The sequence below is a fragment of the Bacillus rossius genome, chromosome 2 (genome assembly GCF_032445375.1).
Source record: "Bacillus rossius redtenbacheri isolate Brsri chromosome 2, Brsri_v3, whole genome shotgun sequence".
Lineage (NCBI taxonomy): Eukaryota > Metazoa > Arthropoda > Insecta > Phasmatodea > Bacillidae > Bacillus > Bacillus rossius.
Window position 1 is genome coordinate 56017871 of NC_086331.1, and position 27580 is coordinate 56045450.

The 27580-nt window shown below is 33.8% G+C and overlaps 1 protein-coding gene across 1 annotated transcript in view; it reads right to left on the reverse strand.

Annotated features, from left to right (window-relative positions):
• Positions 1–27580, reverse strand: part of LOC134529302 (type-1 angiotensin II receptor-associated protein) — a 73011-nt gene that overhangs the window by 12292 nt on the left and 33139 nt on the right. The window contains exons 6-7 of the mRNA XM_063363211.1: positions 23640–23771; positions 2946–3125 (exon numbers count right to left, since the gene is read on the reverse strand). Coding sequence (XP_063219281.1) covers positions 2989–3125; positions 23640–23771 — 269 coding nt within the window. The 3' untranslated portion in view covers positions 2946–2988. The remainder of the gene's footprint in view (positions 1–2945; positions 3126–23639; positions 23772–27580) is intronic.

Consider the following 27580-nt stretch of genomic DNA (forward strand, 5'->3'; position numbering starts at 1 on the left):
TGCCACGCTCTTCACCTGCTTCCTATAAAGCATTAGAACATCACGGCGATGAGATCTCATGTCCTCTTAGCAACAAGCTGTACACAATACAGTCAAACTCGCTTAAGAAGTTCCCGCATCATACGTTTTCCTGTTTATAAAGTTAAAATAATTATTCCCTTGATCACTTCCATATATTCCTATGTTAATTTTTCCCATTCACTTCGTTTGCATTTATAAAAGCTTCCCGCATATAATGTTCATCATTAAAGGAATAAAATAAAGTAATAAAGCTTATCTTTACACTCTTAAACTTTATTTGTAGTTAAACTTTTAGACAATTTTTTTATAAACTATAACAAACATGACCATCATAACCTTTGCTGCACGCAGCACGCTGTTATGATATATTTTTCGACCAATCATCTCCTTGCATTTGTATCCTTTGTGAGGCTGTTCAATCTGTACACCATTTTCCTCATTCGAGGCATAACGGCTGACGAATACACAACATAAATAAATTGCTACCCATTCATTGACTTGATTGCGTGACAGGTGATGCAACTGGTAAAACAATATGAGGAGCTAATAAAGTTTCAGTGTTTTAAGCTCTGTGGTAAAAATTTTATTTGGTGGATGTAATGATTTTTCACATTTTAGTTTACTCATCTTGCTATGATTTCCCTTTTTGACTGGACTTATAACGGAATTATCCGTAAATTGTGCACAATTTTTCATAAAATGTGTGTTGAAAAATCATAGGACAAGGCTATTCAAAACTTGACAACCCCGCATGGCAACACTGCATAATGGACATTTTTTTTCAAGCTCAAAGGTTGGTTGACCTGCTACTGCTTAAAGGAACGATGGACATCTTTAATGTCTATTATTCTTTGTGATTTAGTTTTTCTGTAAGAAGACGTTGCAATGATTGCCGAAGGTTTATGGTATCAATCATCTACGCCTACTAAAAAAAAAATTTTTTTAAATGATTTCTAAAAAAAGTTCAGGATATGAAAACTCGTGCCTTGGGTAGAAAAAACGCCACGGAAAATGGTATATACGATTGGAGAGGGCAAAAATTGGTTTTGAGTGATGGTGCTATTGCAAAAAAAGTTTATTTAAAAGGTGAGAATTTGTAGTGTATGCTGCCTCAGCAATTTTCAATATATTTTGTTTATAATCTTTCTAACATGGAATTGATTTTGGTCGTCCGTGGCAGAGATATTTATGGCGCTTCATTGATGTAAACAAAACAGCTGCAATCGGAAGACATTACACTGATGACTTTTTTTTACCCGTCCGTCACGGTAAACATATTATTATTCAGAGTTAATAAAATATTTATTACCCGGGACATTTAGATACATATATTTACAAACAAAGAATATTACTAAAAATATTTAAAAATTTTGCAATACCCTTGAAGCAAAATTAAGGAAGACTGTAGAAATGACAGCAGAGATTAACATCAGTACCAATAATGCTAACTGTGCTGAAGCTAGCTCTATCCACTAAATCTGTTTACCGCCCAGTGTGGATATAATTTTTTTATATCAAAATGTGCAATGATGCCGATAGACCTAAAAACTTTCCTAAAGGTGTCTACTACATTAAAAATAAAATTCAAGAGTCAACCACCGAACAGATAGCACCAGTTTCTCTGAGAGCCTCCAATGTATGGTTTTCAAGGTATCTGTCACAAACATTAATTTTTCCCCACCCACTTTGGCCACTGGTAATGATAGAGCTAATACATAAGGGCCTTCCTCCTGGTATCTACTACCAATAATAAAATTAATGTAGAGAGGCAAACACTGTACAGTTTGCACCAGGGCCTCTGAGGGTCTCCCATGTGTGGTTTCTATGGTAACTTAAAAGGTAATTCAATATTTTGAATAATTACTTAATTCCATAATAAACATTTAAAAGTAATGCGAGGCTTTTAACCAACAACAAATATTTGTGGTAATGGAATCCCCACAAATGGTCTAATTTTAAAAGAGAAAGCTGATCAAATAGCGCATAACATAAGTATGTCATTTTAATGATTTTTTTTATGTAGCAACTGATCTGTACTATTTCCCTTTTACGAAGTTTTCCCTGTTAATAAGTTTTTTATCATCCAGTCCCTTGAAAAACGTCTTAACCGGGTTATACTGTATCTAAATTTGCGCACTACTGTTAACACCTGTAACTTTGCAGGCAGTTGTGTTTCCGGACATCTGTTCCTAAATAAATATTTCTTGTTTTACCACCCATTAAATTTATGCATAGCAATTTCGGAACATTTTGTATAAGTAAGTGACGATAAAGCAGAACTAGAAAATTGGAATGTATTTTCACCATCAGCATCTGCAAGCCAGCAGCAATTTATATATTCCATGGTTTGAGGTTAGCTTAAAAATACCTTATAAGACCTGAAACTAGACCCAAAAACTAAGGTCCTTGATGTGCAACAGAAGTGAAACTAAACCAATAAATATAACCCAGAACCACACAGGCCTAATACAAATGTATGCTGAACATTGTACATTTACACACTTCAAGGAATCAATACAAAAAGCATAAATGAAAAGAAAATCTCTTTTACTTCTCTAAATCATGATGTGCATGCAGATTCAGAGTTTGATAGAATAAAAAAAAATCCTTTAGCTATTTCAATCTTTTTAATGTTTGCATTTTTTTAAAAATAACATATTAGACAATTTCTTAACACTATATAAAAAATCATATTAGTTTAGTGCTATATATCAATACCATAACTTTAGCCTTGGTTTGAATTTAAATATACCACAACTTAAAAAAAATGAGAAAATTGCAGGGAAAACATAAACAGAGAGAACGTAAAAACAAGGTTTCACTGAACTGAATGTGAAGTAAATAAATACTTTCATATTATGTTACATAAAAAATCATTAAAAAAATTTGTATGATTTTTATAAATAAGTTTTCCAGTTACATACCTTAAAAAATATCAACAAGGTTGCAAATCAGTCGACAGTCATCTTAGTTATGGTAAGGCGGAGGCATCTTGGTATCAGGTGCACCAGGTGAATGACCTGGTCTAGACGCTTCATCATGTGGCACTCTCTGGTGAACCAAACTGTCAATGTCTTCATAAGGTTGACTACGATGGCCTCGGCCTGTCAACAATTCACCAACGTGAAAACATCTCACTTATCTGACTGCAAAGTCACATAGAACTGTAATAATAAAGAAAGATTGCAGTCATGGATCGATATTTCACTCGAGTAGCGTACGGAGTATGCTAACCCCAAACCTTGCTTCACAAAGAACTCTCTTTCTTAGTGAAGTTCACAGGTTTATTACAGTAAAAAAATGCTTAGCACGTTGTTCTACCACACTTACACTTCAGATTTAATTGGTGCCAACATGTGTTATAAAATAGCCTCACTAGTAACAACAAATAATTTTATTTTAATAAAATGTCCAAGAAAGTAACAGTTTCAACATTGGCCATGGCGGTACATATAAAAAGAATGCTGCAAGTACAGCTGGAAAGGGCAGAGTTAAGCAGGCAAGCACTCTCATTCCCCCGTATGAGTTCTATGTCGCATGTTCCAGAACTCATACGGGGGAGCAAGCAGGCATGTGGCTCGTCATCTTCCACTCTACCACTGCCTTCTTGAGGTGACGGTGGTAATGGTGGCAGCAGCACTGCTTCATTGCCTCAGGGCCACAAGAATGCATCTTTTTTCCACTGAACAATTTAGAATCGGTAAATTTAAAAATACCCGTCACTCTACCGACAAGGAACTTATACACAATCATGGTTGCTTCAAACTTGAAATTCCAAAATTCCCTGACTTTTTCAGGTTTTCCAGACCTGAATTGAACAATTTCCCTGACCTTTCAGACATGAACAATCCTGCAGCACCACTTGATGTTAACACTTTTTCTGCAGGAATATAATGTTGTATGTGCAGTTCAAATGATGTCCCATTTTCATATTAAAATGATTACATACCAAAATTAATTAATTACATAATAAAACATCTCTTCTCAAAGGAAAACACCAGCAAAGGATTTCAACTGCACCTGTAATATGTATTTACTCAGTAGAACTCACCCTATTAAAATTAATTATTGGTAATTTTGAAGAAAAAAAGTACATTAAAAGTTATAAGTTGCATTTTGACACCCTAACACAATTTACAATCATTCAAGTTTTTACCAGTAGTTTACCACTCTGAGTGGTTAGGTTAGCAACATTAAAAATATTTTAAGATGGTGTAGACTAGGTTAACTAATTAAAAATACTTTTAATGTATTTCAATGATTGGTTATGAATTATCTATTCTAGCTAACCTAACCTAAGATTTCATGTTAATAGGAAAAAAACAATAGAATTGAAGTAGGAACCACTTAATAGAATAACCTGTATAACCAAATTCGTAATATAATTTAAATTACAAATAATATAAACTATAATTATTTATTTCATGTTTACCTAAGGTTGCCAAGATTTATAAGTTGAGGTTACCTGATTTTGAAAGCTAGTTTCATGAGTCACTCACTTCATACAGATGCCCTTGAAGATTTGCTGATTATGGTCATGCCACACACTTCCTAGCACATAATGTTGTTTTTCTAAAAAATTTTTAGTTTTTAATTTCTAAATGATTTCCAATGCCATTTTACTCCCGACCGGCATAACAACATGTACCGTCTGGTTATAAGTTTCATATATTTTGTTTAATATTAACACATAAGTCCTAACGATTCGTAACTTTACCTCTATTAATCCACAGAAGCCGGTAACCTCCAGAATTATTATAAATAAATTCCGTGTTGAATTATTTATTGACACACGCCCATCAAAATAAATGACAGTGTAGTGAAATTAACGCAGTATTAGATCAAAATACGTGTTTGTAAACGATTACTATCGATTCTCCTGAAACTACTAAATAAAGGCTATCGAACTTGTATGTAAACATGCGTACAAACTTTTTTTTTCCTTTGTTAAACTACTCGTTTACAGAAAAACGTCTGAGAATTCACAAAAAGGAGGAAAATCAACTGAATTTTATGATATTAAATGTTTCCGAATGTTTGAGGTGACTAAACATGAATGAAAGCGGCATTTTCTATTTCACTTTTGTTAGCACAAGAAGAAATTCCAGAAATGTGTTATGTTTCCCTGATATTGTCCCAGAATACCCTGACTGTTTTAACTTCCCTAACTTTTTCTGGTTTTCCCGGTTTTCTAGTCCTGTAGCAACCATGACGATGTAGTTGGCTGCATATATTTTCATGTGCAAAATAAAAGAAATAAAAAATTATTTTTTTGTGATTCTTTGTAGGGATGGGTAGACCTAAAAGTTAGGTTTTTTGAGCTATCAGCTGTTTTCAAACAGATTAATAATGACAGTACAGTACAGTACAGTACAGTACAGTATAGACTGTGGTAGAGAACAGATGTGTCGGTGGGTGCTCCATTCAAACGTGAAGTGTTGCACCAAGTATAAATGTTAAAAAGAGTATTTATATATTTTGTTCTTGTTTTTTTGCTTAATGTCAGAAGAGGGTGGAAAATGTCTAATGTGTCTAGAGGCAAAAATAAATACATAAATAAATACTCATACATAAATAAATAAATACTCAGGAGTTAGTGAGGAATATTTTCATGTTCAGTGCACATTGTTAAAAAATGCAGAAAATCTTAAATACTTGGATTAAAAAGAGACACTTGGAAATTTAAGAAGTGCAAAGCTCTTAAGGTGAGTAGCATGGAATCAGTTGTTGATGTGGAACTTTTAATGGAACAAATGGCTGAAATTCATTATCAATTACCAGCTCTGCAAAAAAGTTGTTAAAAAAATAAAATCCTTGAAAAATTGAGTAAAATTTATTTCTGAACAGTTTGTGGACCACAAAAATTATTCAGGAAAACAATGATAAACTAGTGAAAGAAATGGGGTTTTTAAAAATGTTGGTCGACAAGCTGGAAGAAAGAGTAAACAAACTTGAACAGTATAGCTGAAACATGAACATTGAAACTGTTGGAATGACTGAGACAAGAGACTAAAACTGTACTGCAGTAGTAAGTCCAATCTCTAAAGCTGTTGGCATAGTTGTTGGTGATAATGATGTCCAAGTTGCTCGTAGACTACCCAGTAGCCGAAGAGATCAGCTTAGGATGATACTAGCACAACTTCTCTTCCAACAGACAAGAGATCAGTGGTTATAGAAATTTAAAGAAAACAAGATGCAATTGTCCTCAGAATTTAATTCAAGATTTCCTGCAAGTTGAATTTTTATAAACAAACATCTCACTGCACAATAAATCTCTTCACGAGAAAACATAAAAAGTGGCAAGAGAGAACAATTTCAAGTTATTGTAGGTATTAAATGTGAAAATGTTCGTCAGAAAAGAGAAGAGGAAAGCAGCCACAAGAATCTGACGTCTGTCATATCTTGATAATTTGGTGCCTTCAAAAGTTTCTTTCTAGTTAAATCTGTAAATTACAATTTTCCATACAAATGAAATTTACAATCATTAGATGGAGACATTTTCACATGGGACTGTCTTGACTGTAGGCAATCACATAGAACATTTACAGATAATGGTTTCATGTCCCTCATTTAAACATTAGAAGTACGTATAAGAAAAAAATTCAAACTGTTTTGGTATTATTTCAGATATTAGAGTAAAATTTTATATTATAGATCCAACTGATATGTGGCTAAAAGGGCAGAGTTCACTGTACTCAGAGGCGGACTTCAGCGATTACTTTCGCAAAACAACAATTGATTAAAGTGATAGCGTAGCAGTGTTTGACAGAAGCATGCTGGCTGCTAACGTAGAGGAGATTGTCCTCGCGGGAGCAGTCTGCTTGCGTGTTGATATTGCACTCAGTTACAACACAGCTGTTTCAATTCATGCTTCACTTTTAGCAGTTTATAGATATCCTTCTGGATGTCTTTAAATCTTTCTAAATTCTTTAGCGAGTGTGTTTACAGTTCATAATAACACACAGTTAATGCTAGTTGTAGACTTTAATATTGTTACGAACGTGAGAGAGAAGACTGTAATGCCAACCAGATTTGGAGCGGGCTGGCGGCCATGCACGGCCACTGACGTCATGCACCGTTGTGCCAATTTTAATTGTGGCACTTTTAACTTAATTATTATAAATATTTATTAATTTTTTTTTATTTATTTCTAAATATTTTCATTATCTATATATTGTTAAAGCTTTGTATTTTTCCAGAATTGGAAAAATAATATATTAATTATGTTTGTTTCTAGTATATAAATGTTTAAAAGAAAGACTTACAGCCATAGTTTTATGGCTATCTTGTTTATTTTGATACCACCTACTTGTGGTTAACGCAATGTTTTCTGTCCTGCCAAATGAAAAGAATTTACCTTTCCCTTTTAAAATTAATTTCTACCATCTTCTACACATTTTTTGGTGCTGATGTAAAAATTTATATTATCATGTAACATCGAAATCTTAACCACCAATTTGGGTGAGTATAATTTTTGTATACGGTAAAAGTGCATCCCATGATAATTATTTTGAGGATTGATGTTAATACTCTAATTATTTTATTTAAAAGCGGTTCGAGTAATGGGCCTCCTCCTGGCTTTGGTGTTCCAGAGAGGGAAACATAGTTAACAGAATCACACATCACTTCAGTAATGGCCAGAAATTTTATTTACCATTATTTTATACCGTTATGTAACCTATATGTGTCGACAGCAATGGCATCTCATTTGGTTTTGGACTTGATATAAATTTTTCAGCTATTCAAATTTAACTCTGAAATCTAGGAAGAATCATCTTTAATGCTTTGAACTTTCGTCTGCTAAAATCAAATGTCAGGAAACCATTAAAAGAAGAATAGAAAAAAAATGGGTGCGCGTGATTATGTACGCGTGTGAGAAGTTATACTTCTTTGGCATCATTAAAAAATAGTTTTTAATTGCATGCAAATAATTAATTACAATAAAATAATAAAAGGGCTGGAAAAAGATAGTCAACACAGTCAATAAAGTTCAGTTTAAATTTGAAAAATTAAATAAATAAAATTTAGAGAATAATAAATATGTATGACATAATTTGTACTAAATATTATAAGATTCTTAATTTAAATTATTTATTATTGATTATTTAATATTTTAAAAGAAAATAAATAAATTTATTAATAAATTCAAAAATTTAATTTAGTTTATTAATTTTTTTAATATTTATTATTTTCTTAATTTAATATTCACTTTTCATTTTTAACAAAAAGTTTTCATTAAATTTGTTGATTTATTTTTATAAATATTTATTATTATTCAATTTAATAATAAATATTAAAAATTAATATTTAAATTTTATGTTCGATTTTTATTTTTATCACAAATTTTTTATTAAATGTTTTATTAAATTTATTTCTTTATTTTATAAATATTAAATAACCAATAATAAATATTTAACATTAATAATTTAATAATATTTAGTATTAATTATATTAAAAAATAATATTTTAATTTATATCAATAAATATACATACTGATAGTTAACCTCAATTATATTGGAGCACTTGAAAAAATATAAATGTACAATTTATTTTACTAATATTTATGAATATTAAATAATATTAATCAAAATATTCAATTTAAATCACTACGGAATATAATTTATTAGCACATATATAATTCACACTTGTATGAAACTAAAACACGTGTTGTGAATGAAGAAACTAGAAACATGTGGATAAATATTATAAATATGAAAACAGTTATCAGTGGCGACAACTAATAGAGGTTCTATTTCTATTTTATTGGTAGCTTTTTTTCGAGACTTAATGAGCGGTTTAGCGGGCAGCTTCAACCTGTTAATTTTGTGTTACAGTGATGCGTGCGCATCTTAAAATTTCACTCTCATCATTTTTTCATAACGCGCCTAAAGAAGTATAACTTCAAAAAAAGTAAAAAAAACCTACCGCCCAGTTTTGAACCACGGCCCTTCAGCATATTGACCGCGCTGTATAACCACTGCTCTGACAGAAGGTTAAGAGGAAAATGTGTATTATATTTGATGTAATACCAAAATAATGTGTTTTTTTTTTTAAACCTTGAAATTTACTCTATGACTTTTTTAGTTTACCAAAATAAATTCCATGGTAATTTCACTATCATAGAGTTTCATTAGGCACACCAATACGTTTGGTATGTCCCCTAATGTGGGTTTATGTTCATACACGTGGGTCCGCCATCTTTCTGTGAAAATGTTGTCACATGGTGTGCGCGCAGCTTCAACCTGTTAATTTTGTGTTACAGTGATGCGCGCGCATCTTAAAATTTCACTCTCATAATTTTTTCGTAACGCGCCTAAAGAAGTATAACTTCAAAAATTTTTAATCAACTATTTAAATATTTTGTCCTTACCTAATGTTGATAATTAACCTGTTTGTAGGTACATAACTAGTTATAGGCGAGATCGTCACCAATTATTAATACTCAATTATGGTTGAATGTGTGTTGTTAACACGTTTGTTCATATTTTATTTTAAAAGGCCAATAATTAGAGTCAGCACCAATCCGATATTTGTATGTTCTTTGTTTATCCACAATCTTTTTCTATTTTTCTAACCCTTTTCAATTCCACTTATAAATGTTGGTTATTATTGACAATATGTTTGCTAAATTATCTCATTTAATATTTTTTTATTACTACTAATGTAAATTGTTATTAATTATCCATAATAACACAGTATGGTAAATTTAAATGATCCTGACATGTCTAGGATTTTCACAGTTTGTGGTGTTTTCATTAACGTCAATGCCCCCCATTGAGGTTACGTGGGATGCTACGACAGGTGAAAGCCCAGCAGTTTAAAGAATGTCACACCATTCATTGACGTAAGGCATGCATGCTTGGCTGGATTACAAGAGTCCTTGCTACCCAACCCTCTCCGCTCCCTGCACTGTCCTGCCTCGGGCGGCCTGGGAATTCCAGGCTTACAGAGGCTGCCACGAGGAGTGGCGTGAACAAGCATTACTGTACTGGATGTTTCAGGTGTCGGGTCGGTCCGGGATGGCACGACATGTCACAGTCGCTCTCGTCCCTTCGAGAAGGAAGCTGGAGTTCCGAGCGAAGAGCAAAAAGCAGAGTAGCGGAGAGTGTCTCCCCCTCGAGGAGTGGTACTGGTGATACCTGTGCGATCAGCAAGAGGTGAAGAGGGCAAGTGGCCCTTGGTGAGCGAACCGAACCTATCGAAAGGCGATACCTGCGAGAAGGCTTGGTGAGATAGTCGAGTGCGACAAATGATAGTTGAGGACTCTGCTGTAGCACAGCATGGATGAGTGTGCGAAGGAAGCAGACAGAGGCGGACAGGACAGGAAGCCACTGTCGAGCCAAGCTCCAGTGGAAAGTGTTAATGTTTCAATGATCAGTGTAAGATTAATTGTTGTGGACAGATATATTGAATGCAGTAATTAAATTTATAGTGTAGACAACAGTAATAAATAAAACTGAACCAATTAATTGGGCTATACATTATGAACCCAGTTTTCTCCCCACATTATACTTGTAACAATATAGATATATGTAAGACCATTTACAATAAATATACAGAAAAATATTTGAATATTCTAGTTAAGAGAACTTGACATATTGTATAAACAAATATACACGCATAAAACTTTTCCCATAAACTTGTGTAGACCATGCAACTGAAAAAATTAAAAATAGTAATGACGTTTATGCTGCAGTGTTACACAATAAAATTATAATTCATTTGCGACTATTATTAGCTAAAATATAATTTGTCAAAGGTCTCTTGCAAAACACACGATATGTTCAAATTTTGATATAAAAATTTTACCTCATGTTCTTATAATAAAATCCTAAAATTGTGTATTAAATCAGAGATGGGTGAGTTTGTAAATTTTTGGGCAGAGTCAACCCCAGTTTAGTAATAATACCTCCAAGTCGAGCCAAGTAGAGTCCACACTTCATAACTTTTTAGTAGAGTTGAGTCAAGTTCTTAAAAATCGATCCAAACTCAAGTGATTGAAGAAATTTTAGAGGATAATATTATCTACCTAGAGTTATGTTACTGTACTATTAGCACTCTATTTAAGTTTATGTATGTCATTTGTGTCAACTATAACCATCTCTTATATTAATAATTACAGAAAATTACTATAAAACAAAAATTTATGAAGCACAAAATAATTCTAAAAAAAAAAAAATAAAAATTATTGAGGTTTCTGGCTCAAATGAAAAGGTTGATATTAAAACTGTTTCAATAAATAACAACATACTAATTGCCAAGTCAAAATCTAAAAAAGCTGCAAACACTCTGTATAAATATTTAACAAATGTTGGAAATAATGTTGGAAATGTTAGGACTTCAGAAATCTTTAAAAATAAGTCTATTTATAAGTCCCCAATTATTAAGTTAAGAAAAAACTTGTGAAGTTACTTTTAGCTCCTACATACAATCTAATATTTCTGAAATGAGATAATCCTATCTGTTGGGTCCTGAAAAGATTAGTATTAACATACTGAAATAACACAAATACAAGTTGTGCAAACCTATAGCTCATATAGCAAATTTAAGTTTACATTTGGGGAAATTACCTAAACTACCTAAACGGCTGAAAGAGCAATTTTGTTATACCTTACATAATTTGATGTTGGGGGGGGGGGGGGGGGGGGGAAGGGGGGGGGGGGAGTGTTTAACTCTGCATTTTCAAATTTTAGACCAAGCTCAACATTAAGTAACATGTCAAACATTTAAGTAAAATGTATTGAAAAACAATTCACATAATTTTAGATCACAACAAATTACTGTCTGTATATCAATATGAGTTCAGAAAAGGTTTAAGTAAAATATAAGAGATGCTTTAAGCAAAGTTGCAAACTTTGTGCACAAAGACATTGAATAATATAAAAAAAATGTGTTGGTGTAATGTTAGATTTTGGTAAGGCTTTTGATTCAGTCTCACAAAAACTTAAATTGGATAAAGTAGGAATAATAGGTTCGGCAAACACTTGGTTCAGATTGGATGGTAGGTCTCAGAGAAAAAATAAATTGTAAATTAGGAGACTCCCTAAATATAAATAAAGGAGTCTAGAGGGAAGTATTATTGGGCCAATTTTGTTTCTGGTATATATAAATTATTTATGTAATATTAACATAGAGGAACAGACAGATTCTTATGCAGATGATACTGGAATTTTATTTTCTTCTGAAAATTGGCCTTTTGTATTTGAAATGGTTAATAATTAACTAAAAAAAATTAAAGATGTATTAGACAATAATTTTCTTTCTCTAAATATAGCCAAAACCAAATATATTACTTTCTTGCAAACATTTCTAGTCAGCTTAGTGAACATGAACTTAAATTCCATATATGTAATGAAACAAGAATTAAATGTGAATAATGTAGTGTTATAGAAAGAGCACAGGATATGAAAACCTTGGGTATTGTGCTAGACTCTTTTCTAAAATGGGACAAACATTTTTCTTATCTTTCAAACTAAATTCATAAAATTGTGTATTAATTCATTGAACTAAGATCTACATTATCTGAAGAAGGATTAGAATGGTTTACTTTGCTAATTTTTCAGTCTGTTCTACAGTATGGCATTCTGGCCTGGTAAAGTATGAGCAAAATGTCAATAAAACCAATGATTACAATTCAAAAAATTATTTCATGAATTGTCAATATACATACTAAATGTAAGGGTGGTTTGTCCGTACGTGTCACTATAACTTCGCAACCCACCCCCACAGCCCCATGGGAGTTTATGGTATGCTAGCTCTTCATCCCCCATCCATAAAGAAGGATTCGGATCAGAACTTGGGTTGGGTTCGAAGATATAGGTGTCAAAAGAGAGCATCGCACCAATGGGAAGTTGGTGAAGTAGCTGGGAATCAAGTTCTGAAGTTAAATATATAAGTGTTTTAACAAATTTAAATAAATCAAAACTGTGATAACTACTGTAGATTTTATCTGTTGCCGAAAGCCTAGTTTTATTTTGCAGTCATAGTCATCAATAATAAACAGTGTATATCCTCGGAAATGTTTTTTTTTATACATAAAATATTTAAATCTTGCTGGAAAAATCATCTAGTTAAAACATGATACTCATCCCACTTAATGTTGAGAGAACTTCTGGGAGGAGCAGAGTTAGCCAAGCAAGCACACTTGTTCCCCCGTATGAGTTCTGAGTCACCCGTTCCAGAACTCATACGGGGGAGCGAGCACGCATGTGGCTCGTCATCTTCCACTCTACCACTGCCTTCTTGAGGAGGCAGTGGTGGTGATGGTGGCAGCAGCACTGTTTCACTACACTAGTCATAAGAAATCACTTCTAATTTCCCTCTTAATTTTCACTCAGAAAATTTCACAAAAATTTTCACTTTAATTGCTTAAGGTTAAATAATGTAATATTTTAAAGATGGTTTACCTCTTACCAAGTTATAAATAACATTCATATGATATTGATTATGAAATGTGAGTTTTCTTCGAGTGATACATACCCCCTCCCCTACTATGACATATCACTGCTACATACTATAATATTATTTAATGCCACAATTAAATGGACTGGCACCTTCGGTTCCTGTTTCAAAACAGCTAGCTGAGATTGAAAAAATCTTCCAACAGTCATTTGACATGATTTATTAATCAGCACTTTTACTCAACAATCTATAGAAATAAATTTCACATCTTGAAATCACCCACAAATCAAAAGCATTCATTATTTTTTATGATAAGGCTTGTATGAACTGTCAGCTGAAAAAAGTATGTAGGCATGCAGGCATGCAGGATTCACTGAGCCTATCAAGTGCAGACCTTGCCCAGTGATATAAGTACAGTAAAACTCATTTAAGACATTCCCGCATATGTTTTCCAGCTTATTAAGGTCACAAAATTATTCTCTTGATCACTTCCCTATATGGCCATGTTAATTTTTCTCATTCATAATGTTTGTGTTAATAGATGCTTCCCGCATACAACATTCAGCATTTATGGAAATATATATTAAATAATGTTTATCTTTTAACTTTAAAAGTACATTTATTGTTAATTTTTAAAAATTAACTTATTTCCCAACAATAACGAAATAATTTGAACTTGCACAAGACAGCTGAAATCTTTGCCGGACACCGCATGCTGTTACAAGTGTATTTTTCGACCAATCATCTGCTTGCATTTGTATAGACTGAGAGGCAGTTCCATCTGCACCCCAATACCCCTATTCAAAGCAGAACAGCTGACAAATGAGAAATGCGCATGAACTTCGAAACCGGTGCTAGACGCCCCACGCTGTTACAAGTGTATTTTTCAACCAATCATCTGCTTGCATTTGTATGGACAGAGAGCCTGTTCTATATGCATGCCATTTCCCCTATTCGATTTATCACACATGACGAATATATAAAAAACCATATCTACCACCAGTTATTATTAGTTTTTTAGGTTTGTGATCTTTTTAGGTGTGATTTTAAGGTTATCAAGCATAATCAATGTTTAGTGTTGTGGAAAACAGTGCATAATGGCATCTACAAGTAGTGGAGGACCCATTGAACAGAAGACGTTATAGTTTGAAGAAAAACTGAAAATAACATCATAAGTTGCAAATCCTTTGATACCAAGAGTGAGTATTGCAAAAAACTCGAGATGCCACCATTTACTTCGAACGGAATCATGATGATGCAAGACCAACTTATGGCTAATAATTTTTTGTTAAAGTGTAAAAGTATGAAGATTGGTGGATATGAATAAGTTGAAATTTTACTCTTGGCATGGTTTAAAAAACAGAGGGCACTTGGAATTCCGACAAATGGCCAAATTTTAAGAGAGAAAGCTGTACAAATAGTACATAACCTGGGTTTTGAATTTTATGTTTCAAATGGCTGGCTCAACAGATTAAAGAACAGAGTGGGAATTGTCTATAGAACTGTAGGTGGGGAATCTGAGAGTGTAGGTGATGATACTGTCCAGACTTGGATAAACACAAAGTTTCCCGCAATTATAATGGACTTTGAACCAAAAAATGTATTCAATGTTGATGAATTTGGTCTGTTTTTTAACATGCTTCTGGACAAAACCTTTGTTTTAAAAGGTGAAACATGCCATGGAGGCAAACAAAAAAGTAAGGAAAGAGTGACAAAGTTATTGGGTGCCAACATGGATGGCACTGAAAAGATACCATTGCTGGTAATAGGAAAAAAAAAACACAGTATTTTAACAAGATAAAAACATTACCGTGCAAGTATGCAAACAAGCCTGTGTGGATGACCGGTAGCATTTTTGAAGAATATGTGAGAGCGCTGGATGCAAAGATGGGGTGCAGAAATCTGAAAATTTTGCTTTTCATGGATCTGCCCTGCTCATCCCATGGAAATATCCAACCTTAGAAATATCCAGATTAAATTTTTTCCACAAAATTCAACATCCAGGCTAAAACCCATGGACCAGGGAATTATAACAATTCTGAAACAGCATTTTCATAAGCGCCTTGTGTTACAACATAAGAATGAAGAGTACCAAAATGAGTGGTTATAAAATCAACATCCTGGACACCATACAATTTCTTGTTGCTTCTTGGGAAATGCTTGAATCAACCATCATTAGCAATTGCTTCAGAAAAGCAGGCTTTGGTGCTCAACAAGTTAACAATATTTTTCCTGAAGAAGCATGTGAGGACAGTAAACCAATTGCATGTGCTTCTACTTGCAGTGCAAATTGGAAAACTCTTCAAGAGCAACTAAATTTTTCATGCAATTTGAAAATTATGTCTCAGTTGATGACAGTTCAACCATGTGAGCCACAAACCATTGAAGATTTATGTGCACAACACAAAGATTTAGCTGAGGATGAGACTGGCAATGGTGTCAGAGATAGTGATTCCACTTCCATGCCAACTTACTCTGAAGCTCTTGACCACCTAGACAATCTGAGGTTATTCATTCATGAAACACCAAATTTTCTAGATAGTGCGAGGAAGAGTTTATAGGAAATGGACAATTTTGTGATGCGTCAGTACGAAAATGTATTAAAACAAACAACTCTGATGAAGAATTTTTCAAAATGGAGATTGTTAGTTTTCTTGCTATAGTGTTTTGATAATTTATTTTATTGTGCTTTTGAATTAAATTCATTTTAAATAATTCAATTTACTGATAAAATTGTAGGTATAGTTTTTCCAGCATGCCGATGATAATTGGTAAGTGTATTTTTGAGTTAAACCATATGTCTGTTAAGAAGTTTTTAGCAACCAGTCCCTTGAAACACATTGTAACAGGGTTTTACTGTATTTTATTTTAGATGTCTGGTAAGTGTGTGTAAATTTTACATAAACCACAAAATACTGGAACCAAAATGTAAACAACTGTGTGCTAATAATGGTAATACAGTAAAACTCACTTTCCTGTTTATAACATTTTAATAATTAGTCTCTTGATCACTTCCATATATTCCTATGTTAATTTTTCTTATTCAAAACATTTGTGTTTATAGATAGATGCTTCCCACATATAACATTCATGATTTTAGGAATAAAAAAATGTAAGCTAATCTTTACACTCTTAAACTTTATTTGTAGTTTAACTTTTCGACAATTTTTTTTTTATAAAATAAACCATAAAAAACATGACCATCATCAGAGGCGCACCCAGGAATTTTTTCAGGGGGTGTTTTAAGTTAGTTTTTTTTATGAAGGAACACCGGTTTCAAAAATAAAGAGGGGGGTACTCTTCCGGGAAAATTGGGATTTCTAGGTGAAAATTTGTGCTATTTAAGAAGTTTTTGTATCTAATTATTGAATATAGTGCTGGTAGAAAAAATAATTTTTAGTACGGTACTAAATTTTGTTTTAGACAAGAATCAAACAAAGATACCTTTATCAAACCCAGGGTCTTGTACGCTCAAAATCAGTATTACTTTAATACCATGAGAATCATAGCATGCATTATAATCCACATTCTCTGCAACTTAAATCACTGACAATGATGGTTTGCTTTTTACTGCATTCACACACACAAATTAAGTTCACTCTACGAGTAAAACAAAGGGTATAAAATTCACACATATAATGTCTAGTTAAAACTGCAGAAATACAGTCCAAAATAATACAAAAATTGAGATAAACGTAGTGCACAAACAATTCTTAGTTTTTATATAACACAAACTAATTTGTAAAAAAATTAAAGTAATTCACGGTAGCAGACTACAAATGTAATAATACAATAACACTGATCAGCGATCACCAATCTTTACTACTGAAGGCCCGAAGCCAAAGGAAAGGAGAAATGAAGTAACTACAATTTTTTACACTATGTGTTAAAGTTCGCACATTACACACTTTAAAGGTAATATATCAGGGTGTCTACAGGCAACAAAAAAATTAATTTGGTGACTTTTTGGTGACCTTTTGGTGACCTTTTCAAGAAAAGTTGATACTTCGAATTACACGTTTCATTTTTAGGTAAAAAGTTTTCAGAAACGTTTCACATTATACCACACAGAAAAAAGGAATATTTTTAATGCAACTTATTGACTATGTAATAACATACACTATTGAAAATAACGAAAAAGCAACAAAATATACTAAAAAATATTACACAGTTTTATGTGCTTACCTTTTAATAGTCCCGGGTGTTAGCAGTTGTTATACAAGACCACAATTTCAACACTGGCCAAAAAACACTGACAGTTAATATTTAAATTTGTAGGCCTATGTGTTTCTGCACTGTGGATATGGATAGAAACATAATTCATAATTTTAAGCCTGCTTTTTCAAAAATGTTATCCTATCCTCCATGCTGGTCATTTCCTCCTTATGCATTTCTAACATCCTGCGTTTTGTAGCTTGCAGTTCCTTCAGTTCTGACTTGGCTTTCCTCTTTGCTTCTACTTCCTCATCTTTCTTCATGTTTTTCATCCTGAGTGCTTCCTGTCTCCTGGCAGATGCATTCCTTACAGAATGGATCATTTTTTTAGTGATTTGGACATTTTTAACTCCACCTTCTGAATGAACAGAATCATACACACATCTCTGTGCTATCAAAGAGGCTTCCGACAAGTTTTCTACCAGACATTCTCTGTTCACTGAAAACCCCCTCTCAACTGCAGCATTGCCATGAAACATAACTAAAATCTTCTTGCAAAACTGAATCAGGGCAGCATTGTCCACCTTCGCCATAGAAATTAATTCCAAAACAAGGGCATCCAATTTTTGAGACCTCCAATCATATGTCTCTATAGCATCTTTAACAGCTGCATTGTCACAATCAAGTAATCTCGTTTGATGCAGTCTGCTCGGCTCGACTCGATAAACCAAGACTCGACCCATCTCTAATTTTCCATCCTACTGTAGTGTGTGATGTTTTATAAGCCCCTTGCACAACATGTAAAGGGCATGTTCCAGTATCAAAAGGCTTTCCATTTCCATCCAGCTCGTTACCAATACTGCCTTGCAAGTCACGTAAAAACTTAAAGTTCACGTTAGGCCCATCAACAGATACTTGCAAAATGTGATTTAGGGGCAAACCTAGATTGGCCATAGTAGTTGTGAAAGTTTCCAACAAATCTTTTGCTGTTGCTCGTTGAAGAAATGTTGATGTCAGGTACTTGGTCACAACTGCATTGCAATCTTCATCCCAGAAACGTACAATCAGATCCATTTGACCTTTCTGACTAATTTTATTTAAACTTTCATCGAGGGAAATAGCAAAAAAATTTGCATTTTTTACTTCATCTACAAGTTTACTTTGAAAATAAGGTCCAAGACCATAAGTAATAACATAGGACAATTTGTCCTTTTGCATCATGAAATTTTTTGCAATCAAACTATCGGGGAACATGTACGGAAACAGTTCAGAACTTGATCCTGAGCCACGTGAAGACCCATGAGTAACTACTTTATTTAAAGCCCAAACAATTTCTGCCTTTGCTACGTCATCCTTCAAAATGAAATTGCCTAGGCCTATGCCAGAAGTACCTGCACATTCAGTTCTTTTAGTATCACTATTAGTTGTTCCGCTAGAACAGTCATTCTGTGTTTCAGTGTTCATTGGTGAAGTGCCTGTTGCCAACACAGATGGAGCATCATTTTTCTTAGAAAATTGCAGTAATGTTTGCTTACCTTTAGAGATTTCCAGGAGTTTCTGAACATGTTTTTTCCCCTTTTCATGAACTTTAACACAGTATACACCACCATGGGAAATACCAAAGTCGCTTCTACAAATAGTGCAATAAGCTTTGTATTGTGACTTTTCTACAGGCCTAAGCCAAGACGTCCAATTTCCTTCTATTGCGCAAGGCATTTTGAACCACTGATCTTGGAAACTGCACTTTCCAGGCATTTCTTTTATATTTCACACATATAAATACATAAACACGTGAAGACGTGTCAATCAGAATTTCCAGAACTTAAGTAAATAATTAACTGTAACTTTTTGTTACAACAAACTCTTCCATGTTCCTAAATAGCACATGATACATAAAAGTCAAGAAATATTTTGCACCAATTACAGAAAACACCTTTTGGCCGATCTATATTTAGTACCACGTGCTAAAACGTTTCAGTGGCGATTAATTAGAAAAGCACACATCGATTTACTGGTAAATAACGCACGGAACGTTTTTACTATAAACTCAGTTAACTGGCACACAAACGAAAACGTTTTCTTTCCGGTTTTATATTCACAAGAATTACAACTACATGACGTTATAATTAGTAAATTCCATGCCACTTTACACAACACAAGTCGGCAGCCATTACAAATCTACGTACAAATCCTAACATCCGTGTTTCGAAGACAAAGGAAACAGCAAACAGGAAAGCACTATCGATTAGAAGATATCAACGTCTGCTTCCGCGAGACTATCGATGCGCATATGTCGATTTCTACACCCGCAAACTATCGATTTGTATCGAAACGTTACGTACGATGGGTAAATAAACATTAATCCGTGACTTCCACAACAATTGCGCCACTTTTTCGGTACTTCCATGACCAGCGCTTCATTTTAGTTACTTTTTGGTGACTTCCGTGACCTGTAGACACCCTGTATATTATAAATATTTTACTGGTTATAGTAATTTTGGAAGTCTCTAATTTTCAGGAATTCTCTTTTTTTGTCTAAATCTAATCTAGTATAATACATAGCAAAGTAAATAAATAATACACAGCATCAGTAAAAGAATTGTGTCACTGCATTTGAAGGAATTATGAAAATAGAGTTGTTCTAATGTTCCGTCTGTCCTTCCAGGAAACGAAAGCCTCATATTTAACAATGCTGCATCAGTTCTGTCAAATACAGTTGATGATACATATTGCAGACATGCTAAATGAAATGTTCATGGTACACTATTAAAAAACACTACTAAAAAACTATTATTCACGACAAGGCAATATGATTGGTTTGAACGATCAAGCAAGTCTCGTACGTCGAAACTCGAATGATTTCACTTATTCCATTCCAAGTATTCCGTCTGCGCTGCTATAATCTACTGTTAAAGCATGGCTCCATATATCAACTTGCCCCCCGCCCCCCCCCCCCCCCAGGTTATCGGCTGGCGACGCTCTTGGACACAGGTGAGTTGGTGACTGGCTTCTGTACTGACAGACCATTTCCTGGTAAATGTGCGCAGGGCAACAGTTGTTTACTCATCGCGAGATACTTGTGAAGACATGCACGCAATCATTGGGTCGTGCCTGCACTGTGGTAGGAATTATTCGTCTAGAAATGTGAATTCATGTTTTTGTATTGCACAGTAATGTATGCTGTCTGGCGACTAGAGCCACGTGATATCACAAGTGCCTCTGTCCAACCTGCATTCCTGCCACGGATCTACCCATCATCATGAACTGCAGGTTTACTGTGTTTCATGTAAGTTGTCCGTGTTTTGACGATTCTCTACCGAGAAAGACATCCGCCCTCTCCATTGTTGTGGTAGTGGTGCTTAATCCTAATACTTCCCGGCTTCTTAAATAATAATAAAAATAAAAAACAGGGCCTGTGCTCTCCTGTTTGTTTACAGGCACTTTTCTCGGAGAGCAACATAAAAAAATGGACAATTACTTGAAATACAGTATAGTAGCTGACACACAAATGAGAGAAATCTATCAATTCCCTGCAAGCCGCTTACCTTCATGTTCAGAATCATAACTAGTTCCTGGCTTTGGTCGTTTGGAGAAGTAGTTCAGTAAATTGAAACCATGCTTACGTTTAGACATTCTGATACAGCACTCACTATCAACATCAGTTCTAAAACTCGCGAAGAAGAACACTGCCCAGTCCCCACAATCTTCGGTAATGTTACACGGTAGCCGAAAACAGACTGAGTAAGAGAAAATGAAACAGCATCGACTAACAAAGCAAGGGATAACGATTAGAGGAGGGGGTGCCGGGTAGAGATTGCTAGGCGCTGCAGGGGTAAGCATAGTAGGCTGGCGACACCATAATGTATACGCTGACGTGAAAACATCTCACAAAGTTTGGTAGATTGAGTGCTGCCCATAGACCATCGTACCTATTTTGCTGGGACAGGGAATGTTTTTACTTTTTCCATTCTAGATTTTTTCTTCACATTTTCGGAGGGGGTTTAAACCCCCCAAACCACCCCCCCCCCTGGGTGTGCCACTGACCATCATAACCTTTGCTGCACGCAGCACGCTGTTACGATATATTTTTCGACCAATCATCTGCTTACATTTGTATCCTTTGTGAGGCTGTTGTTCCATCTGTACACCATTTCCCTCATTCGAGGCATAATGTCTAATGAATACACAACAAAAATAAACCACTGGCCTGATAGCATAACACATGACACGTGATGCAACCTACAGCAATTTGAGGAACTAATTCAGTTTCATTGCTTGCTGAGCAATGTGGCAAAAATTATATATGGTGGACGTAATGATGAACATTTTAGTTTACTCAACTTGCTATGATTTCCATTTTTGTATTTAAATTGTGTACAATTTTTTGTAAAACGTTTGTTGAAAAATCACGGTACGAAGCTGATTCAATACTTGACAACGTCGCATGGCAACGCTGCATAAAAAACAGGTTCCTTCAAGCTTCAAGATTGGTTGACCTGCTACTGCTTAAAGGAACGACAGACATCTTGCATGTTGATTGAGCTTTGTGATTTTGTTTTTCTGTAAGAAGACGTTGCAATGATTGCCAAAGGTTTGCGGTAGCGATCGTCTACACCTGCTGGGAAAAAACCTTTAAATGAGTAAAAATAGCTAAGGATATAAAAAATTGTGCCTTGAGTACAAAAAGTCAGGGAAAATCATCTACGCGATTGGAGGGAGCCGGGGGGGGGGGGGGGGGGGGGGGGAGATGAAAAGAATTGGTTCTGAATGATGGTGTTATTGCAATAAAAATAAAAAGTTTATTTACAAGGCGAGAATTTGTAGCGTGCTTCCTTAGCAATTTTCAATACATTTTGTTTATAATCTTTCCAGCATGGCACTAATTTCAATCATCCTTGACCAAAATGTTTATGGCGCTTCACCGCTGGAAACAAAACAGCTTTGATCGGTAGCCATTGCATTGACCATTTATTTTCCGGTCCATCGTGGTAAACATGTTATTATTCAGAGTTAATCCATAAATGAAATATTTATTATCTAGTATATTTAGATACATGTATTTAGAACAAAGAATTGTACTAAATATATTTATAAATTTTGTAATACCCGTGAAGCAAAATTAAAGAATGCTGCAAAAACATTACAACAGAGTTTAACACTAGTACCAAGAATGCTAACTGTGTTGAAGTTAGCTCTATCCGCTGGATCTATTTACCACCTGTGCGTCATTGTACAGAGAGCTTGGGACAACAGCCTACGCAATTCCACGCAACTAAGGCAAATTCTGTCACAGTTTTTATTTTTTTCCCATCAAAATGTGCAATGATTCCGCTAGACCCAAGGACCACAGGTGTCTACTGATAAAAAATAAAATGAGAGAGGCAAATACTGTACAGGTTGCACCAGGGCCTATGAGGGTCTCCAATGTGTGGTTTCTATGGTAACTTAAAAGGTAATTCAATATTCTGAATAATAACTTAATTCCATAATAAACATTTAAAAGTAATGCGAGAGTTTTAACCAACAACAAATATTTATGGTAATGGAATCCCCACAAGTGACCAAAATTTAAAAGAGAAAGATCAACAAACATCGCAAAACCTAAGTATGACATTTTAATCATTTTATTTTGTAGCAACTGTTCTGTACTATTTCCCTTTTTAGAAGATTTCCCTGTTAATAAGTTTTTATCATCCAGTCCCTTGAAAAACATCTTACAGAATTTTACTGTATTTGATGTATTTAACTAAGAGATTCATTCTTTGTGATTTAAAGTTCTTAATCGTTTCAATTTTGCAAAAACATGATTTTTTTCTTTGCTTCATCATTTTGCTTAGCTATTTGATAATCAGTACAAAAAAATTGCATCTGATGAAATCTGATACCCTATGATACAATCAACATAAACACTCTCATAAATATAGTTAATAGGCAATAAAACTTAAACATTTATACTTTATAATACAAACATAATGCAAATCACAAAGAGGAAATGTCATTTCCATATTGAACCAATATTCATAGCATATATTGGTTTCAGTCTTTACGAAACATTCACTTACCAAAAAGGTTAGATATTCCAGTTCCGACTGCTTCAGCCCTATCTGCGTACGTGCGGTAGAACACCAGAAATGTTACTGGACGGATAACCAGGTTTAAGATGGCCATTCCAACACTGAATCGTTCACTAGAATCTTGAAAATAAAATACCATTGCATCAAAACATTAGCTAACATGAACAAGATCAAACCATGTCAATAACAATAAATTTTAAGCCAAAAATAAATGGTAAATGGCTTTTTTATAGCAAAATCATACAATCTTTTAAATAAGAAAAACTAAATAGTATTTTTGTTATTTTTTCAACCTATACTATATAATTTATAATCTTAAACAATAATCCACTGTAAGAACTGTGAACATTCTTATAACTATGACCATGCTGTTTGTAAATGAAATCATCAGATGATAAGGATGTTTACTCAGAAATTCTTACAAAAAACATAAATTTGTATACTTATTATGCATAACCATGAATTAATGTGCAATTATGTATGAGTATTGAAATACATACACATCAATATGCACTATAGACTAGAGGTAGTTAAGCACACAAAATCTCTAATCTGCATCTTGAATAGTCACTGATGCAATGGTGAGGTAAAGATTGAGAATAAAAAAGGGAACTATGTTTCCATTCAAAAATATACAATAGATGAAATAAACTACATTTATGGATACCTACTATAGGTGGACAATTATACATAGTATTTATAAAGTATACCCTAAAGCAGTTTATACAATGATGCATCACGACACTTAATAGTCAAGCAGAGTGTTTACACTGGCGATCAACATCTGAGTGTTACACCTTTGTTTTCACACACATCACCAGCATCAGAGCAGAAAAAAGGAACAGCTTACCTACTTTTTTCGCTAAGAAAAGTTCAAACAGTTAAGGTATGAAATTCATAGTATCATATCCATGTGATATCACTGTTTGTAGACACACTGATAGTACTATAAATTAACATATTATTGTGGCAAAGTTTATTGAAAAGTGAAGTGATATTTTCCTTCAATTGTCATTATTTTCTGTTTGTATATTCTTGTAGTTATGACCGAACAGCCAAAGCTTAATTGAGGAGCATTAACGTGTCAGTCGCCACGAGTCATAATACAGTGCTCCATTATGAAATGGCTGGAGAAATTTGACGATGGATGATGTCAGGCGCAACGTGTTGCACTGCAACATGCAATTGTGAAAAATGTTTAAGGAGTACCCGTTGTTAGAGCCCATGACTTAACGGAAAAATTATAAAACATTTCCTCACTCTCACCACTTGTATGCTTCTTGCTTAGGAAGGTGTTTAGTTTTTCTTCTCCTCTGTGAAATCTAGTACAAATAGGGATAAACAAGTTTCACATAAAAAATAAGAAATTCTTCTGCCACATAAAATTGAAAGTCTTTGAGTTAATAAATATTTTATAACACATTAATAAAGTCTCCGATTTGGTGATATATCAGCAAGCATGGTCTCAGGAACACAGTTGAAGATTTCAGAAAGCCTTAATCTACCTGCATAAAGGTACAACACAAGTTTTATCACATAAAATGGCTAGTGCAGTAGCAGATACTGGTTTGAACTTAAATTAAATTACTGCTTTATGGAAAAATAAAAATAATAAATTAAATCAGTTAAAAATGTCAGACAATTGATATTTTAGGCTAGCAGATGCACAAGTGTTCTTTTGTTTCATTTAAAATTTTGGAAGGACAGTAAAATAATTCCAGTTATAATGCTTTTGTTAAAAAATGTACACATTAAAAAAAAAGTATTATTTCAGTTATAAAAATGTTAACTATATTTAGAGATTATTTTTAAATAACGTGTGTTAACATGTTAACACAGCAAGGAAAATAATTTATTATTTTTCTTCATTCTATTTGACTGTGCTGAGTAATTTTTTTATTTTTATTTTGTTTGTCATAATGTGTCATGCTTAGAGAGGGTGAAAAATCGTAAAAACGATATAGCCGCGAATTAATGTGACTCGTTAATTACATGTGATTAAATGCGAAAATCCCATATTCCTGCGAATTGACACTAAAAACGTCTCATAAACACTTTGCCGGGCAAAACTAACATTAAAAATACATTTTACAATAATTTTTCATGGAAAATTTTACATTTTAAATGTTAATATTTCACGTACATGTAATCAAACCCTAATATTTACTCTAGAAACAAACCACGCCACCATGTTGCCAAAGAATTGCTGCCAACACTTTTTTCGGCATTGTCAACAACTTTACAAACAATACGAGAGAAATAAAATATGGCCGCGGTATATTCTCTCTATGAAATTATCGAAGTTACTTCGTACGAGTAGTGTCGTTGAATCTCGTAGGCAACGGTACTACGTGGTTCGATATATTGATTGACGATTCTTGATGTATTTCCGTAGCGCCATCGCCATTTGCTACTTTATTTACTCTTATGTGCTACAGTACACATACGGTGCAGTAAACCTTTGCTTTGTTTTTACCGTTGATTTTTACGCTGTTTGTCAACAAAGTGTAGTTTGCGCGGATTTTTGATAAAGTGCTCACATTTTTCCATACAGTAATTGTTTTAACATGTTTATGATAATATGGGGCGGACCAAGTCCGTTTCCGTACATTTGCGCGCATCGGAATATAAGGGCCATAATTTTTATGTTAGCGATACGAATATTTTGATGTGCAAGCCGTGCAACCTTTGCATCAACTGGGAGAAAAAGGATACGTCGGAAAAACATATTAAAACATTGGGTCACATTGACAGACTCAAGCAATTTTCTGAGCAAGATGACAGGAAACGACATGTAACATTACCAACCACACTGCATTATTAAAAAAAAAAGCAAAAATTGAGAAAAAGGAATTTATTTAAGAGACTGTGAAAATGTTTCTCAAGGCTAATATCCCTCTTAGAAAAATCAATCATTCAGCTGTAAGGGAATACATCAACAAGTACATTCCTGGTTCTGGGGACATACCCCAAGCATCTACACTGAGAAAAAATTATGTCCCTGTGGTTGGTGAAGCGCTTATAAAATTCTATAATATTGGTAATAAATGCTATAAAAATGCTACAAGTAAATATTTAATGCTATAAATGACCAGAATAAATGCTATTTTTCACCCTCTCTAGTCATGCTATATGTTTCATAATAATTTGACCCTTTAAACAAAGCTGTAACTTTTACATAAACAAAAAACAAAAAATCAGTTTTGTGTTCTCCAATGTGTTTCAGGGTTTTTCGCTAGTAGCTGGAATTGCTTTATGAAACTGTAACCAATTACTCTTAAACTTCTTTATTAAACCAAAAAAAAAAAAGAATATTTTCAAGAAAATAGTTGAGTGTTTTGATTTGAAAAACAGAATTGAGAAATAGTGTTATAGAACTTTGTATATAATAATTGCACTTGAGCTCTAATACTACTACTTCTTAGAGCGAAAAATGTACACCATGGAAATGGTGCCAGCTATATGTAAAAAAAATGGCCATCATATTCTTTATCTCTGTTTATTTAAATTCACCTGAAGCTTATATCTTTATTCATGTCAATGTTATAGGCTTGTGACATTGGATGAAAAATTTTGAAATTCCTGAATATTTGGTATCTCAGAGAAAAGTAAACTTTCTTAGTCTTAAGTTGTAGATATTTTGCCACAAAATTTTTTTGACAAAAGGAATATCTACCTCAGACTGGCACAGGAAATGACAGTGCATTTTTCAAGCTAATGAAGAAGCTAGGATTAAAGAAAAGTTAATAAGTACAGTGAGGAGCATGAATAAGGAAAACAGAAGCAAAGTGAGGACTGGAAGAGGAATAACAAAGATGGTAAACAAGCAAAGGAGTGAAGCAGGGTAGTGCATTGTCCCCACACTGCTATTTATTATAGTGTTGGAGAGAATTATGAAGAGAGTGGAAGAAAATATTGGAGAAGGAAAG